General features: G+C 38.2%; 1 protein-coding gene across 11 annotated transcripts in view; it reads left to right on the top strand.

The window, feature by feature from the left end:
• The window catches only part of Vps13d (vacuolar protein sorting 13 homolog D), a 246,848-nt gene that overhangs the window by 105,241 nt on the left and 122,496 nt on the right, over positions 1-19,111 (top strand). For all 11 annotated transcript variants that reach the window (XM_074081332.1, XM_074081327.1, XM_074081326.1 and 8 more), the window contains 8 exons: positions 2,455-2,605; positions 2,787-2,997; positions 8,198-8,445; positions 9,934-10,125; positions 10,436-10,562; positions 12,030-12,172; positions 15,725-15,855; positions 16,094-16,269. In XM_074081332.1, coding sequence (XP_073937433.1) covers positions 2,455-2,605; positions 2,787-2,997; positions 8,198-8,445; positions 9,934-10,125; positions 10,436-10,562; positions 12,030-12,172; positions 15,725-15,855; positions 16,094-16,269 — 1,379 coding nt within the window. The remainder of the gene's footprint in view (positions 1-2,454; positions 2,606-2,786; positions 2,998-8,197; positions 8,446-9,933; positions 10,126-10,435; positions 10,563-12,029; positions 12,173-15,724; positions 15,856-16,093; positions 16,270-19,111) is intronic.

Here is a 19,111-nt window from a genome sequence, read left to right as displayed (position 1 = left end):
TCACGTGGTAGAGCACCTGCTTAGCAAGCATAAGGCCCTGAGTTCAAACCCCAGTACTGCAAATAAACAAACAAAAACTTCTGCATGTCAAAGGAAACAATTACCAAAATGAAGGGACTGTCTATAGAATGGGAGAATTTCTTTGGCAGCTCTTCATTGGAAAAGGATTAATGTCCAGAATATATAAAGAGCTCAAAATTAAACATCAAAAGAATAATTAATGCAGCTAATAAATGGGCAAATAAATTAGTTCATCAAAAGAAGAAATACAAATGGCTGATAAGTACATGAAGAGAAATGTTCAGCCTCCTTAGCCGTAATGGAAATACAAACCAAAACAACATTGAGATTCCATCTCACTCCAGTCAGAATGCAGTCATCAAGAGAACACAACATGTGAGGCTACCGAGGACAAAGGAATTCTTACATACTCCTGGTGGAATGTGAATTAGTTTAGCCACTATGGAAATCAGTATGGAGGTTCCCAAAAAACTAAAACTAGAACTAAAACTGCCATCTACACTTGAGTGTGTATCCAAAGACATGTAATAGACGACTGTACACTCATGTAGTACTGTTGCAACACTACTCACAATAATCAAACTGTGAAATCAGCCTTGGGGCTCATCTGCTGATGAATGGAGAAAGAAAATGTGGTGTATACACAGTGGAGTATTGTTCTGCTATAGATGGGAATGAAAGTATGTCATTTACAGGAAAGTGGATGAACTAGAGACCATGTTCAGTGAAGTAAGCCAAGCTGCAAAAGACTAAAATTGCATGTTTTTTCTCACATGCAAAATCTAGACCTAAGATGATGATGATGATGTTGGTGATGAGATAATAAATGTTTGTGAGGGAAGCCAGAAGAAGGGTGGAGGGGGAAAAGTGGTGTGTGGGGGGTGAATGTGATCAAAATACATTAAAAATATGTATGAAAATATCATCATGATACCCACCAAAAATATAAAAAGGGGCAGGAGGGAAAAAGAGTAAAGGAGGGTGAATTTGATCAAAGCACATTATATACCTGTATGGAAATGCCATAATTAATATATGCCAATAGACAAGGAAAGCAAAGTGCTTCGTTTTATTGCTTATGCTGATTTTTACACACTGTTTATCTTAATAAAAAAGTTGGCAGAAGGAAACACTTGGATGTGATATTTCTTTCTCTAGCATAAAAAGCATTGTCAGTATGTTCTAGACTCTATTTCTAAGATTCTTTCAGAAACCTCTTGGCTATACCTAATGTAGGATTTTATACTTCAAAAAGTTTCCTGTCATTTGGTAATAGTACAGGAGGTGTGTTGAATGTGTGAATGGGCTTAGGGAAACTACTGCAGTACCTGCAACCTAAGACCCAACATAAATCATTTCACTCCATTATTGTGGTGTTTCTGAATCCTGCTTCCCTGTTTACAAAGGTAATTTTTGAGCAGAACCTAGATGGTTACTGTGAAGAAAGAGAAGTTTATTTTTAAACTTCTTTGCAATTCAAATGATGGTTTTTCTGTAGGCATGGCAATGATAGTATGTGGGCCTGAAGCGTAAGTTGAGTTACATGTAGGGAAAAGAAGTCATTTGTTCCTGTGACAGACACACCAATGCAGACAGCTCTTTCTTATACACTTCTGGGTTTTACAAAGACAAGTTTAAATGTCAGAAGACTTCTTTGTGTTTTCCTGTATGCGTTTGGGCAGTGCCCAGCACATTGTTTGGGATGAAGGAATGTTTACTCAATGTTAAGCTGGGAGAAAAATTCCGCTGGAGGTAAGTCATTAACCATCTTGGAGAGTCCTTCTTCAGCACTCCTAATTTTCATTGCTTCAGTTGATTGTTATTTTATTCTTCTCCAGTAGAATTAAAACAAGTCTTCTGTATGGTTTCTATGTATGAGGGCTGATGTGTAGGCATCTAAAGGCATCATGTAGAAAGGCTAACTTCCAGCAGACACTGTCCTACAGGTTGGCATGAAGTTTGGAAGATGGGATAGGTTATTACCACAATCTTACTTGAAGTTCTTTAAAGGCCTAGAACTCTAGAATGGTTTTCTTTGTGACCTATTTTGTCATATTACATCTGAGTAGATTATTTTTGTAGATACTTTTAAAATTGGTTGGGGTTTATTTTTTGTTTTGTGTTGTCTTTTTTTGAGACAAGGTCTTGTTACATAGTTCAGGGTAGCCTGGAACTCCCCATCCTCCTGACTCAGCCTCCCTGGTGCTGGGATTACACAAATGTACCACCATGCCTAGTTGACTGTTTTTAACACTACAGATTTATAGTATGTTTCTTTCATTTAGAACTGAATTGTTCTAGGGTTGAATAATAATTTCACTAATGAGCTATGGCAATAATTATGCTTTTGATTTTTAACATTCTGGTGGTATTGTTGTATTTTGTGTATGTTTTTAGAGGCACAGCTATTTTGTTTCTATCTCTCTTTCACAGTTTTCTTCACTTCCACCTGTCCGGGTGGTCTTTGCAGTGACTATGGAAGGCAGTGCGCGGAAAGTAATTACTGTCCGATCAGCCCTCATTGTGAGGAACAAACTTGAGACACCAATGGAATTAAGACTGGACAGCCCATCAGCTCCTGACAGTATGTTTTGATTGTCTAGAATATAGTAAATGCTCCACAAGTATTTGTTGTCACAACTCTGTCTCCTCAGTGGGTATGTTCCCAAGCAGTCAGTATGTATAGTCTGTCTGTTGTCCTGAGATAGTCAGTGTTTGGGTGCAGAACCACTGCCTGAAAGTGCTAACCCTTATTTCTGTGGCAGAGCCAGTGGTGCTTCCGGCTATCATGCCAGGAGATTCGTTTGCTGTGCCTTTACACCTCACTTCCTGGCGGCTACAGGCCCGGCCCAAAGGATTGGGTGTATTTTTCTGTAAGGCTCCTATTCATTGGACCAATGTAGTGAAGACTGCAGAGGTCAGTAGCAGCAAGCGAGAGTGCCACTCCATGGACACGGAAAAGAGCCGGTTCTTCAGGTATACACTTCTGCTGCAGTGCCTTGTAGCATTTGCTTTTCCCTTCATGCCAGCTATTGGTGTTCTTTCTCTTAGGACATTTAGTGATTCAGTTGTGTTTTGCTAAACCCAAAAGGTCTTATTCCTTAACTTCTTGATTTAGAGTTCATGAACACTCAAGGGATCACCCTTTGTGAGTAGGATCATTTATCTGACATTAATGAGAAAAACAACCAACAAACACCACACTTATAAGATTACAATTTTATATCTTCACATCAGCATGAAGACAGGACTGTAGAGAGGGAAAGAAAAAAACAAAGCAAAACAAAATTAACCAGTTCCTATATCTAAATTGGAAAACAAATTCCTTGGGATGGGAGTTTTTTACTGAAAGATTATTTTGGATAAAGGTTCATGGACCTAATACTGACTTTCTTAATTAAGCACTTTGACAATATTGCCTAGCCATTTAAACTCCTATTTTCCCATTCTGAAGAGTGTAAGTCATACATTACTAAGTTCAGTGTTGGAAAAAATACTGGACTGCTGTTTTTAGACCTTAATAAACATAGGCTTTAAACTAATTTATGATAGATTATTAATTTAGTTTCCTTTGTAATATGACAGGCATTCATTACTTACAGAAGTATAAAAATAGTGTAAAGAATTTTAATATACCTTTTCCCCAGATGTGTCAATTGTTAACAGATTAAAGAAAGAAATAGACAAATGTACAACCACAGTTGCTAATTTCACACTTTCCATTCAGTAGTTTATAAAACAAAATTATTAAAGATATAAAAGATTTGAACGATGTCATCAACCAGCTTGTTTCAGTTGGCACTTACAGAATACTTTGCACAACTACTCTAGATTGTATGTTGTGTGTTGTTTTCAAATATATGTGGAACATTCCTCAAGAGAGACCATCTAGCTGGGTGTTTGGTTCATACCTGTAATCCTAGCACTCAGGAGGCTGAAGCAGGAGGATTGTGAAATCCAGGCCATCTTGGCTACATAGTGAGTTCCAGGCCAGGCTTGGCAGTTTATTGAGACCCTGGCTCCAACCCCCCCCACCCCCCCCACACACAAAAAAACAAAGTGAGACAGGCGGGCACACAGTCAGAGACCACATACTGGACCATAAAACAAAGAACTGAAATCATACAGAATATATTTCCTGATCAGAATAGAATTAAACTAGAAATAAGATGCCTAGAAATTCCCCAGATATTTGGGGATTAAACAACATATTTTTAAATAACCCCTGGGTCAAATTACCAAGGAAATTAGAAAATATTTTAAGTTGAACAATAATTATGAGATTTGCTAAAATAAGGGGAAATAGCAAAAGCAGTTTCCAGTGGGGGCAGTTGCAGTTACAGTTTTAATGTCCTACTAGAAAATAAGAAAGATGTAAAATCACTGATTTAATCTTTTACCTTAAAAAGATTCATAAATCTGATAAAGTTCTAGTAAGACTAACCAAAGAAAAAAGAGAGAATCAGAAATTATCAATATATAAATTGAAAGAGACATTGTTCAGGAGGTGGATACAGGAGGATTGTGAGGTCAAGGCCAGACTGGACTACGTAGCAGACTCTACCTTAAAGAACAAAGACAACAACAGAGAGAGAGAGACAGAGAGAGAGAGAGAGAGAGACAAAGAGACAAAGAGAGAGAGAGATTATTACAGATCCTATAGACATTAAAAGGTTACAAATATTTTATTCCAGTAAATTCTACATTTAAATGACACCTTTTTAAAAAAAATACAAATTACCAAAACTGACCAAGGAAATAGAAAATCCAAATATCCTGGTATCTATTTAAAAATTTTCATTTACAAAAAAACTTTCCCACAAGAATAGTCTAAAGTACATGCAACTTTACTAGAGAATTATACAGATGTGAAAGAAGGAAATCATACTAGTACTATACAAGATCTTTCATAAAATAGAGGAGGAAATTGTCCTAACTCACTTTTGAAGCCAGGTTATTCATGACCCTAAAACCTGATATAGCTACTGTGAGATAAGAAAGCTATAGGCCAGTATCCTTCATGAAGAGATAAAAATATTCTTTTTTGGTTTTTTGGCAGTAATGTAGTTTGAACTCAGGGCCTCTAGACAGGTGCTCTTACTACTTGAGCCACTCCACCAGCACTGAGATGCAAATATTTGTAACGAAATATTATCAGATAGAAATTTAAGATTGGCTTATCATTTAAAAATCAGTAGTTGTAATACATCATATTAACAGACTAAAAGAGAAAAAAATCAGATTATCTCAGTAAATGCAAAAAAAGAAATCATTTGATAGAATTCAGTGTCCATTTGTGATAACACTCAGTGTCTTAGTCCAGGCCACTATAATAGTATGCTATAGACAGTGGCTTAAACAGTGGACATTTATTTCTCACAGTTCTGGTGGCTGGGAAGTCCAAGATCAAGGAGTAAATTTAGTTCCAATGAAGGCCTTCCACCTGCCTTGCAGATGGCAGCCTTTTCATTGTCTCTTCACATGGCTAAGAGAAAGGGCACCTGGTTTCCCTTCGTTCTCTTGTGAGTACATTAATCCCATCATGGGGCTCTGCCTTCCTGAGGGTTAGCTCTTCAGCATATGAATTTTGGGGCAACACATTTAGTTCATAACATTCAGCAATTAGGAGTAGAAGGGAGCTTTTTAAAGGGCATCTGTGATGAACCTACAGCTAACATCATACTTAACAGTGAAGTAGTAAACCCTTTGCCCTTAATCCTGGGAATCAAATACTCTTCCTAATGTGATGTTGTTTATCATCCTAGCCATTGTAATAAGCTTAAGTAAATAAGAAATTGCAAAGGCATAAAGATCTGAAAAGAAGTAAAATTGTTGTTGTTTGCAGATGACACAGTTGGATATGTAGGAAAAACCATAGAAAATTTACTAGATCTTTTATGTCAAGATTTTTTTAAAAAATATTTTATCTGTTTTTATTATTGTTGTACCGGGGTACATTGTGACATTTACAAACAATATAGCAATCAATTATATTCTAATATTCTAGCCATGAATAATTGGACAATGTGAGTTTAAAAAAGGCCATTACAGCAACATAAAAAAACATTAATTATCCAGGACTCAATCTAACAAGTCTTCGATCCTTGAAATTACAAGACCTTTCTGAGAGAAATTAAAGAAGACCTAAGTAAGAGGAAAGAATATACCAAGTTAATAGCATGAAAGATTTGGTGGTATTAGGCTTTCCCACCCCCTTTACCTCTTTGAGACACAGTCTCTTTATGTAGCTCAGGATAGCCTTGAACTTGAAATCCTTATGCTTCACCCTCCCAAAGTGCTGAGATTACAGGCGTGCACCACTCTTGGCTCACAATTGCTATTCTCAATAAGTTGATCTGAAGATGCTATACCATCCCTATCAAAATTCTAGTGAACTTTGAAGAAATAGAGCAGCTAATTATAAATTTATATGGAAATCCAAGAAAACTAGACTATTCAGTGCCATCTTGAAAAGGAAGAACAAAACTGGAGGACTTACCAGACCTGTTTTCAAGACTTACCACACAGCCCATGGTAATTAAGATGGTGTGTTACCGGCATAAAGATAGAAATCTAGATCAATGGGGTAAAAAAGGAATTCTGAATGGACCTACATATACATGGAGACTTGATTTTTCAGTCAAAGTGTCAAGTCAGTACAGTTGGGAAATGAAAGTCTTCTAAGCAAGTATTGATGGAGCAAGTGAATATCCACATGAAAACAGGTGCTTCAACCCCAGCTTCACTTCTTTGCAGAAATTCATTTGAGGTGGATGATAGAGCTAAGTGTGATGCTTAGAACCATAGAGTTCCTAGAAAAATATCTTCATGATTTTTGGGTAGGCAGAGATTTCATACATAAAAAGCACTAAAGATCAAAGAAGAATCTGAGAAACTGTACTTTTCAAGAAGTTTTTGGTTCATCAGTAGATCAGTAAGAAAAGGATAAGCCAGAGTTGGAAAACTTACTTGGCAAAGGATTTTATGTGGACTATTTAAAGAACTCTCCAAATAGCAATAAAGTTATACCCTGATAAAAATAGGCAAAAGACTTGAGCTGACAATTTACAAAAGAAAATACTCAGATCATCAGTAGGCAATGAAAAGCTTGTCCGGTACCATTAATCACTAGGGAGATTCAGATCTGACTCACAGCAACATTCACGCTCTCCACAGTTGGTAAAATGAAAAGACCAACTACACCAAATGTTGGCAGAGATGTGGATCCCTGGGACTCTTGTGAGTACAGCCATTTTGGAGAAATGTGTGCTAATTTCTTGTAAAAACTAAGCACCCAGAGAGTCCATTTACAGATATTTACCTAAAAGAAATGAAGGTATATGTCCAAAAAAATACTTCTATAAGAAGTTTTATTTAGCCTTAAACTGGATTCAACCCAATTAGATAGCCACAGAATAATAAATAAGTAAACTATGATTGATTCTTAGTATGGCATATACTAGGCAATGAAAAAGAATAAAATATAATGTATGCAACAACATGAATGGATTTTGTTAAATTTCATGTTAGGCGAAACCAGACACAAGAGTAGAACATACTGTTTGACTCCAGTTATATGCAGTTTGAGAAAGACACAACTCCTAGAAAGTGGTTGCTTGAATGACAGGGAGAGAATGTTGATTGGAAAAGGATATCAGGGAGCTTTCTAGGGTAGAATATTTCTTTTTTAAACTTTTTATATTTCATTTTTTATTGAACTGTTGTTGTACTGGGGGTACATTGTGACATTTATAAAGTTCTTACAATATATCATAGTTGAATTCACCCCTCCATCATTCTCCTTGATGCCCCCTCCCTCCATTCCTGGAACACTTTCAGCAGGTCTCATTTTTCCATTTCCATACATGAGTACATACTATTTCCACCACATTCATGCGCTTCACCCTTTCCTTATGTCCTCCCTGCTCCCACAGGGGTGGACTATTCTATAACTTGTTTTGAGTGGTGGTTACAGAGGAGGATGTAATTACCAAAGCTCATCAGTCTGAACATTTAAAATCTATAAAATTCATTGTCTATGACGTCTCAATAGATGTGTTTGGATTAAACATGGCAAGTATCTCATTGAACCGTTCTAATGTAATTCAACTAAGGAGAAAGAAAATTCAACCTCTTCGTTCAGGCTGATGATTTTTACACCATTTTGTCTTCATAGGTTTTGTGTGGCTATAAAGAAAGAGAATTATCCAGATTATATGCCTTCAAACATATTTTCTGACAGTGCAAAACAGATTTTCAGACAGCCTGGGCATACAATATATCTCCTCCCAACCATGGTAATCTGCAACTTGCTGCCTTGTGAACTTGACTTTTATGTGAAAGGAATGCCAATTCATGGGACTCTAAAACCTGGCAAAGAGGTGGCCCTCCACACAGCTGATACGTCCCAGAACATTGAACTGGGTAAGGCTGTCACCATAGGCTCATTTGTCATAATCCTATGAAAACATCCATGAGTGTTTTGTGAGTGTTCTGTAAACATCTTGGGGAAATGGTGGCACACATGATATCTCAATAAGCCAGTTCAAAGCAGTTATGTAGCTTAAAAGAAAAGAGAACAAACCAATGGATTTACAAAAGAGGCACTCAATAGAGTCCTTTTTAAAGTATTACTCACTTGATGTGTGATTACAGGAAGTCATTTCATGTTTTCAAACCATGTTTTTTCCTAGCAGTGGAATGAGCAAATTCTTGTGTTTCCTTCTGTTTTGTAGTCATTGTACTTCAGGTATAAGTCAGGTTCTTTCACTCATGCAGTCTTATGTAATCCTTACAGCAATAGTTCTTTGTCAGATGGAGGTTAGAATGTTTAATGCATGGAAAAATTTTCAGCTGTAAGCGTGAATGAAGTCCAGGTAGAGAATTTCCATATTTGGAGCACTCATGGGGTACAGTTGGGGTTTGGGCAGGAAGACTGACACAGACACGTTGAATCCCTAGATAGTTAATGCCTGTATAGTTTTGTATGCACATTCATAGTACATTATCTCAGTTGATCTTCACAACAGCACACCTTCCAAGTGATTCAGGCGTTATTTCTGTTTTGGAGTTGAGGACGTTAGAACTAATTGAACTTAAGCAGCATGTCTCATGATGGCAGGATTGCATTTCAGTGACTATAAATCCTTGACTTTAATTTAGTAAAGAAAAATAGTGCAATGCTACTTATTCATTCTATAGAAGATAGGTTTTTGGATTTAAGTCATTTTCTAATGTGTTTTTTCAAATACTTAGCCCCTGTATAAAATGGACCTGTTGTATCACCTAGCACTGCAGGTTTTTGGTGTACTGTTTTCCCTGGAATGTCACTTTTCATCACAATCCTGCCATGTAGATACTGTTCTTTCCACATTTTATAAAGACCCAGAGAAGTTGAATAGTTTCTAGCACATCTGCAGGTAGATAAGAAGGTGGGCCTGGGGATTTGAAAGCAGGCAGTTTGACTGCAGAACCCTGTACTTGCTTTACTGTGTGTCAAGCAGTGAGCACAGACCTGATTGTGTAGGAAACTTCTAATAATCATAGCTGTTACGGGTAGCATTTTGGAATTCAAAGATGAGAATTTAGGACTTAGTAGGCTAAACAATATACTCATTATGCAGTGTAGACTTCCTAATGTGATTTTCAGGCTGTCAGGTTTGCTTGATATTTTAAATTTTTTCTTTTTTGTGACACTGGGATTTGAACTCCCAGCCTTGCACTTGCTCTGCCACTTGAGCCAGCTTGGTTTGTGTCACATTTATTCTTACCCCAGCCCAGCAAAACAGCCTTTAGATTCTTACCACTCAGATTTTAGTGATTCTCTCTAAAATCCAATTAAGTTTTGCTGTCAGCTATTTTGACAAACTCGGGTAAGAACCCAAAAAATACAGTACCTTTCACCTTCTTTAGGGGTGTCATTAGAGAACTTTCCCCTCTGTAAAGAATTGCTTATCCCGCCTGGGACCCAAAACTACATGGTGAGAATGCGGCTCTATGATGTCAACCGGCGACAGTTGAACCTCACCATCCGGATTGTGTGTCGTGCAGAAGGATCCTTAAAGATCTTCATCTCTGCTCCGTATTGGCTCATTAACAAAACAGGTATGTTCAGAGACTGTCCAAGCCAGCCTGTGGCACTGATCATGGGAATTTGGATATATTTACTCAGCTATCTAAATGGAGCCAAAGCAAATAGATTACTTCAGCAGCCTAAGCTGCTAAGACTTTCCTGCTTCCATAATATGTATTTAATCATAGGCAAAGCTGTCCTTTTAGAAAATGGACTGATCCTGCTCAGTAAGCTCAATTTTCACAAATTTTCTGCTTGATGATTTGTGGCCTTTCACCATTTGCATTTTTTAGTTGTAGACCAGGTGGGAATGATACAACCTTCTCCCCTTCCTTCCTAAAGGGTTGCCACTGATCTTCAGACAGGACAATGCAAAGACAGATGCTGCAGGCCAGTTTGAGGAACACGAACTGGCCCGGAGTCTGAGCCCTCTCTTGTTCTGCTATGCTGACAAAGAGCAGCCAAACCTGTGAGTACAGTTATGTGTGGGAAGGGGATAGTTTAGCAAGGCGATAAGCTATCCATGTAAGTAGAAATGTACTATAGATAACAATCCTAACTGGCAGAGGACTAGAACCATGACCTAATGGGATTTCTTTTTGGATCTAATTTCTGTGTTATTTGATACTGAAAATAAACCATTTGTTGGTTTATAATGAACACATTTTATTTCAGGTATTGAAGTAGTTCTATTCATGACTCTGCCAATGAAGAGAACCTGTGCATGCCTCTCTGTTTCTTGTAGTTTCCCTTCGGCTGCAAGTTTTTAGCACCAGCAGAGCTGGCATTAGAGAGAAGATAGGCCAGCCCTTTAGCCTCCCTGATCTAATCAAGGCTGTTTGTGGAAGGTTTCCCAATCCAAATGTGCCATTACACCATCTTAAAACACTCATCACATGTTTCACAGCAGGGAAAACAAGAACTGTTAAGGATTAGATGGCACTTCCTTTTAGTGTTTGGTAGGACCATTAATTCACCTTTGTTCTTGGTTTTGCATTCTGCTATTTGACAGTCTTCTATTTATAAATTAATCCAAAGATAAATGGGTGTATCTTATACTGCTAAAGTGCGTTACACCATTATCTATAGAATTTGTTGACAGCTTCTGTGAGTGTTGCAGTTCAGTGGATACAGACGTGTTTAATGGGAAGACTGGAGTCTAGATTAGCGTTGCAATCACTTAGAGTTCTGGCTATCGTAGGAGACATAGCCAGCCACCTGACATGTTTGGTGACCTCAGCCTCACTCTGCTCCTGAAAGGAGTTTGGCAGTTTCAGATGGAGGACTTGACATTTGTTACAAGTTCATTATGCATGGAATTCACAGTTCTTAGGTGTTTCCATGTAGACCATCTGGTTGGATTCTCCCAGCTTTCCATTGGTTTAGGGAGGACAGGAAATATTGTTACATCTTAAGATGAGGAAACTTTGGCTCAGAGAGTTATCTGGACAGGGTTGCAGTGTTTGTTAATAGTAGAGCTGGAGTACACTCAGGAGTTAAATTTCCAGAATCTGACAAGACAGCAGCCAACTCAACAGTGCTCTTCCACTGTGACCATGTCAGTCCTCAGAGTGATGCACCGTCAGCAGCATCTCCTTACATACTTTTCTCAGGTTTTTTTTTTTTTTCAAATGCTCAATTTTTCAGGGGAATAGTGAAAATTGTAGCATTTTCCTCATGTGTTATGCTCATAGAATTCTGGTGTTTTCTTTTGAAATGTTTAGTTGTAGATGTCACACACTGTTGTAACCTCTAGGACAGAGTTTTGACACTGATTAATTTTCTCTCTGTGCTTGGGAACCACGTAAGAGTGAGGATGAGAGTATTAGAGAGCTAATGTGGTGATAGCCACAGTAGTGTTTCCTGATTGATTAGAACAGGTAGATAAGACTGTCTTGTGGATGAATATATACATCTTTGCTTTTCTGCCCCACAGCTGCACGATGAGAATCGGAAGGGGGATTCATCCGGAAGGCATGCCGGGCTGGTGTCAGGGCTTCTCCCTGGATGGTGGTAGTGGTGTCCGAGCTTTGAAAGTCATCCAGCAAGGAAACCGCCCAGGGCTGATATATAACATTGGTGGGTTTCGTTTGGGGCAGTGGGAAGATCAGAACCATTGGTTGATGACTTCAGGCTTGAGTGGATAAGCTAGCCATCCATTTTGGCCTGGCTACAAGTGCTGATTTTCTTGTTTGACAGTTGGTCGGATGTCTGTTCTCTGAATGCTAGATTGAGTTCAATGCAGATCTATTCTCCGAGGGATCTGAGGAGCCTCGTAAACATTATCCTTTTGAGGTCTGTGGCTCTGTTTAATTTCAAGCTCACCTGTGTCAGGCAGGTATCAGTTTGGCTTGAATCATTGTTTTTTCAGGAGAATAATAGAACCACTTGGAATACTTTTCATCCTCCAAGTATTCCCATGAATTCATTAAAATTCTCAAACCCTAAGTGGATAAGATGCGTTGTTCACCCTGAAACAAAAGCAGGTTAAGTGACTTGCCCAGATGGAAAGGGAAAGTCTGGTTCACAAGCAGGATTAGGATGGTGGTGTGTGAATTTGAGGCAGAAAATAAAATAAAGTGCACTTGGTGGTTGTAGTCGTTAGAAGCCACTAGTCTTACTTAGCTTCTAGAGATGGGAAGGGGATGCTATACCCACATTCCTCAGAGGTGCCTGAGAACAGGGAGAGATTTTCTGAAGAGTTAGCACAGTTTGATTTAAACGTGCCTTGGGTTTAAAATGTTAGCAGTGCATCCTTCTTGTAGTAAATAATGTCCAAGGACCTTCAAGCCGTGTTTAGTTTTGAGTATTGGAATAGCATCTAGACCAGCCTTGTCCTGTAGAACTTGCTGTGATAATGGACGTGTGCTAGTTTGCACTGTCCACGTGGTAGCTGCAAGCCACGTGCAGCTACTGAGCATTTGAACGCATTCCTGAGAGGGTCATGATGTAGCAGAGGGATGTATCTTTTCATTTTATTCAGTTTTGGTGAATTTAAATTTAAGTAGTCACATTTAGCCAGTGGCTGCTGTGTTGGACAGCACAGATATAAACAGTCATGCTACAGAAGGGATAACTAAGGTGGCATCATTTACATGTTTACCCTGAATCCTATGAGGAGTCAGGGATAGTTTAATGCTTGAGAATTTGTTAGTAAAATAATCTTCCTACTTTTTCAGATTTTATTTATTATTATTATTTTTGGCAGTACTGAGGTCGGAACTCAGGGCTTCATACTTGTGAAGTAGATGCTCTGCTTCTTTAGCCCTGTCTCCAGCCCTTTTTTGTGTTAGTTATTTTTTGGATAGGGTATTGTGTTTTTGCCTAAGACTAGCCTTGAACTGTGATCCTCCCACCTATGCCTCCCCTTTCAAATTTTTAAGCACAGATTTTTAATCCATGTTCCCTTGATATGTGTGTGGTCTTCCTATAGTGGTCATTAAAATTTTTTAAGAGAAATAAGCTATATTTGATCCTCCTGGTAAAGACAGCCCTTTCTCACATTGTTTGCTCCACACCTCGAGTTGAGAAATGTTTCACGCTGGATTTGGCTTTCTGTTGAGGTATCTTCCTCTTGGTATATTTTCCAAAACAAGCTACACAGATTGGCTGGAAGCTTTGCTTAGGGTGGGGAGAAATGGAACTTGTTCCTTTTAAAGCAGCTAGCTCTAAGAAACACAGAGTTCTTTTTTGTTTGTTTGTTTGTTTGTTTGCGGTACTGGGTTTTAAATTGTGGGCCTTGTGCTCACTAGGCTGTGAATCACATTCCCAGCCCAGAACCACAGAATTCTTACCGAGAAGAAAATTGAATAGACCATTAAGAGATATGCAGTGATCATACATTGAAACTGTTATGCTAGGAGCATTCATTCCAGGGCTGTGGTTTGTGTTTTGTCATTGTACCATGGGAAGAATAAAGGAGTAGGTTAAGATAGAGATTTGTAATGTTTAAGGTTTATGAGATTTGGGCGTGTGTTATTAAGGCATTTGTGTAGCTAGCTAGCCTCCTATCAGTAATGCTCAAAGCGCAGCCCTAACTGAAAAGCTGGGGTGGGCTTTTTTTTCTAGTTAGCCTCACATGTACCTCCAAAAAGGATTTCCTACATTTTGGTCTTCTCAGCTCTCTATATTATGGGTTCGTCGTGGCAATCTAAGGTGAAAATGGAAACAAAAAGCCTACTTTTCCTCAAAACTTGAGTGTAGGGTACTCTAGACACTTTTTGTCATACCAAATTAAATGCATCTTTTGTAGGCAGACTTTGTATTAGTTGAGATAAGCTAACTTTGATAATGTGAATTTCTGGCAACAAAAGCTTTTTTGCATATCTCCAGAAGAAAAGTGGTAGGTCCATCTCCCTATCCCAGTACCACATGGCATTTCCTAGGTAAGAGCTTCAGAGATGCTTGTTTTTGTGATTTACTCAGTATTACAGGTATCGTCAAGGCTTATATTAAAGGAACACCAGAGCTTTTAAGCCAGTGCAAGTGTATTCTGGATTGGAAGATTTATAGTTGAGATTCTATTTAAAAGTCTAGGAAATCTGATTATCATATCATTTCATTTTTATGATTTGTTGACTGCTGAGTTGGGTTCTTGTGTGTCCCATCACAGTATAAGCAAACTTCATAGGGTGCTGGCTGTGGGCAGGTGCCATCTACTGGCTGTGTCACTTAAGCCAGGCAAGTTACTTAGCTTTCCATGCCTTAGTTTCTCACCTGTAAAAGACAGTTAGAGTGCTTAGCTCCTAATGCTGTGTGAGGATCAAGTGTGGAGCCTTGCTTTAGTAGGGGTCCTAGCACGTATGAAGAGTTCAGTAAATATTTTTTTATTATTTCTACTATCAGTATTTTTTGTCATTGTATAACCAGAGTCAGTCCAGTGCTTTGAGTATTGTTGCTGTATTTATTGTCTGAATGAATGGATGATTCATTTTGTATTTTGTATTTAAAAAAAATTGTCATCAGATTTTTAAAGGTAATTCAGTGCTATTTCACATTTCTTTATTTGGAACTTGTTTTGAGATTTTCTTCTGACTGATTTTTAAATTTTTTTCCAATGCATAGTAAGTTCTGAAGAACTACTTATTTTATGAATAAATAAATTCTATAATATTTAGCATTATGTTTAAGCTAGATTCTTAGACAGTGGGGTAAGAGAAAGTACTAGAGAAGTGTCTAGATAGTACTAACTTGAGTTTGACAATACAAACCCAAATTTCCACTCTATCCTGTAAAAAGGGCAGGTTCTGTAGGAGGGAAGTTGTGTTCCAGGTCTAAGCAGAAATGTATCATGTGAAACCATCTTAAGTACTCATAAATGGAAACCTCAGGTATGTGGGACTGAGCACCTGTGTATTTCAGTTGCTGTTATAATGGTAGATGAAGAAGCCACAAATTAAATGGGATGTCAATATTACTCCTGAGACTTTTAGGACCTAACTGGGAATAAGGGATAGTACTGCATATGCAATTGCTATTTTCATTCCATTCTTAAAAGCTTCCCTGTCTTCTCTGGGTGATAAAATTGTTCTCTCAGAGAAACTAAGTGATTGTGAAACCTATTTATTTTGGTCAGGTGAAGAATTTTCTTTCCTATGATTAATTCATGGTAATGGTTCTTGTTATTTTTAGGTATTGATGTCAAGAAAGGCCGAGGTCGATATATTGACACCTGTATGGTCATCTTTGCCCCCCGTTACCTGTTAGATAATAAATCATCTCACAAGCTTGCATTTGCACAGAGGGAATTTGCTAGGGGACAGGTAAGCAGTTTGCTTTTGAAAACCAACCAGTACTTATTTACTGTCACAGTGAGTTTTAATGTCATGGCTTGTATCTCACTAAGACTACGTAAGCTCTGTGATGTGAGGAAACTAAATAGCATCTGTAGAGGGTAAGACTCGGAGTAGGTACTCAGAAAACATTTGTTTGTGTATTACTGAGTAAAATGTAGAATTGAACTGACTTGTTGATTAAAGCCAGTGATCCTGTGTATTTTAGGGAACAGCCAATCCTGAAGGTTACATTTCCACCCTTCCTGGTTCCAGTGTGGTATTTCACTGGCCTCGGAATGACTACGATCAGCTGTTATGTGTCAGGTTGATGGATGTTCCCAATTGTATTTGGTCTGGAGGCTTTGAAGTCAACAAGAATAATTCTTTCCATATCAACATGAGGTAAGTTTGAGGTTCTAAATATAAACAAAAAGTAGCCTTGTTTGAGGTACATTAATATAAACAGCAAGCCCATTCTGCTTTTTGTGAAGTGGGCACATGTATTTCTGGCTTAGATGAAGTTCTTAGAACTCACAGAGTCTGGGACAGTGAGGGTTTTGATGAAGTGAGTTCAAAGGGATGTTAGCAATAACTATTGTGCAAAGTTCTGTGGTCTAAGAGAATGTAAGTACATAGGATCATACTGAGCTCATACAACAGTGGCCTGCATCTCTGAAAATTTTGTCTGCATTAAGATGGTAACACTGATTATAAATGTTTTTGTCTGTTCTTATGCATTTGCACACTCTTCATTTCATGCTGGGCTTTCTTTGCTTAACCCAGTGACCCTTTTATAGGTCCTTATTAGAAAAATGAACCAAATTCAGCCTCAACTCTTCCAGGACAATTTAGTATTTCTTCCTGCTTTTATCAAATGCTCCTTTAAAAAATTATTTAAAAAGAGAAATAAACTGAGATAAGAGGTCTTGCTGTATTGCCCAGCTTGGCCTTGAACTCCTGGGCTCAAATGATCTTCCTGCCTCAGCCTACCAAATAGGTGGTCTTATAGCATGCATCACTATGCCTAGCTTTAAAAAAAAGCTAATTGTGGTTAAAACATACATAATATAAAATTATTATCTTAACCATTTTTTCCTTTTTTAGTATACCATTCCGTAGTGTGAATACCTTCACTTTGTTGTACAAATTATCTCCCGAACTCTTTCCATCTTGCAAAACTGAAACTCTACCCATTAAAGCAACTCCCTATTTCTCCAGCCCCCAACCCCTAGCAACTCCCATTCTATTTTGTGTCTCTAGACACCTATATAGGTAGATATAGTATTTGTCTCTTTGTGACTGGCTTGTTTCACTTAGCATAACATCCTCAAGGTTCATCCATGTTGTAGCATGACTCAGAATTTCCTTTTTTTTTTTTTCAGTGGTACTGCGGGTTGAACTCAGGGTCTCAAGCTTGCTAGGCAGGTGCTCTACCACTTGAGCTGCTCCTCTAAGCCCTTTTCTTGTGTGATGTTTATGTCTGTTTTGTTTTATGTCTGGGCCAATCTGGACTGTGCTCCTCCTGTTTGTGCTTCCCCACATATCTGGGATGACAGGCATGTACCACCTCACACAGCCACTGGTTGAGATGGATTCTTGAAAACCTCCCTTCCCCCTGGTCCCCCACTCTCACCTCGGCCCAATCTCTGCCTCCCAGGCTTGAGAATTACAGGCTTGAGCCCCTATGCCCAGCCAGAAATTTCCTTTTTAAGGTTTAATAATATTCCATTGTATATTTGTGCCCTGTTTGTTTATCCATCCATTTGTTGATGGACTTTTGAGTTACAGGTGTGGGCCACTGCACCTGGCCTTACTGTTTCTGATTTTTTTGAGGTACCACCATGCTGTTTCCATAGTGATTGTAGCATTTTATTTCCTGTCAAAAATGCACAAGGTTCCAACCTCACCAGCACTCATCATTTTCTTTGTTTTTAATCGTAGCCATCCTAATGGGTTCAAGGTGATATTTCATTGTGGTTTTTTGTTTTGATTTGTCTTTTTGGTCCTGGGGATGGAACCCACTGATCTAATGATCAGTGATATTGAGTATCTTTTCCCATGCTTGTTGGCCTTTTGTCTATCTTCTTTGGAAAATTGTCTGTTTAAGTTCTTTGGCTTTTTTTTTTCCCTTGGTACTGGAGTTTGAACTCAGATCTTTGTTTGTTTTGTACTTGAGCTGTGCCTCTAGCCCTATCCATTTTGAGTTGTTGTTAGTGCTGTGTTGGGCTATAGAAATTCTTTGTTCTGGATATTAACTTTTAATCAGATCATGATTTTCGGATATTATTTTCTGTTCCATATGTTGCCTTTGCACTCTGTTGCTCATGCTTTGTGATACATAGAGATTTTAACCTTTGACCCGGTCCGGTTTCTCTGTTTATACTTTTGATGTCATGTCCAAGGAGTCATTTTCAAATCCAGTGTCATGAGGCTTTTCTCCTTTACTTTCTTAAAGAATTTTATAGTCTCAGCTTTTGTTTTTAGGCCTTTGATCCACTTTGAGTTAATGATTGTGCATGGTACAAGGTGTTTGGTGAGTGGACATTCAGTTTTTCCAGCAACATTTGTTGGAAAGACTTTCCTTTCCCCAGGGAGTGGTCATGGCACTGTTGCTGGAAATCATCTGACCCTATGTGTGAGGGTTTGTTTCTGGCTTTGTATTACATTCCATTTGTCTACCTGTGTTTAAAGCAGCACCACAGAATTGATTGTAATCAATTTTGAAATAAGGAAGTGGGAGATCTCTAACTTTGTTCTTCAAGATTTTTTTTCTGTTCACAATCCCTTGAGATCCATATGAATTTTATGATGGAGCTTTCTATTTCTTCAAAAATAAAAAAAAAAGAAGCTGTTGGGAGATGTTCATAGGAATTGTGTTAAATTTGTAGATTGTGTTGGGTAGTAATATTGGCATCTTGACACTATTATGTTTTCCAGTCCACAAACATGGGATGTATTTCCATTTATTTGTGCTTCTTTAACTCACCAAATGCTTTTGAAGCTAAAGAATATGACATCAGTGCTATTTGAACACACGAGAAGTAAAATATAATCTTTTCTACCTTACGGTCAGTTTTTATTGAGAACATCATTGTAAAGGAACAGAAGTATGAATAATTTATCAACAGGTGATCAAAAACAGCACTTGTGTATTTGACTTTCAAATGCGTTCGTGGGCCATTCTGAATTACACTTTGCCCTTGCCCGTATTAGTGTGAGTTGCATCTGGATACTGGATTTTCAA

This window comes from Castor canadensis, chromosome 7, assembly GCF_047511655.1.
Source record: "Castor canadensis chromosome 7, mCasCan1.hap1v2, whole genome shotgun sequence".
Taxonomy (NCBI): domain Eukaryota; kingdom Metazoa; phylum Chordata; class Mammalia; order Rodentia; family Castoridae; genus Castor; species Castor canadensis.
The sequence above is the reverse complement of the archived record's forward strand: the minus strand, read 5'-3'. Positions and strand labels throughout refer to the sequence as shown.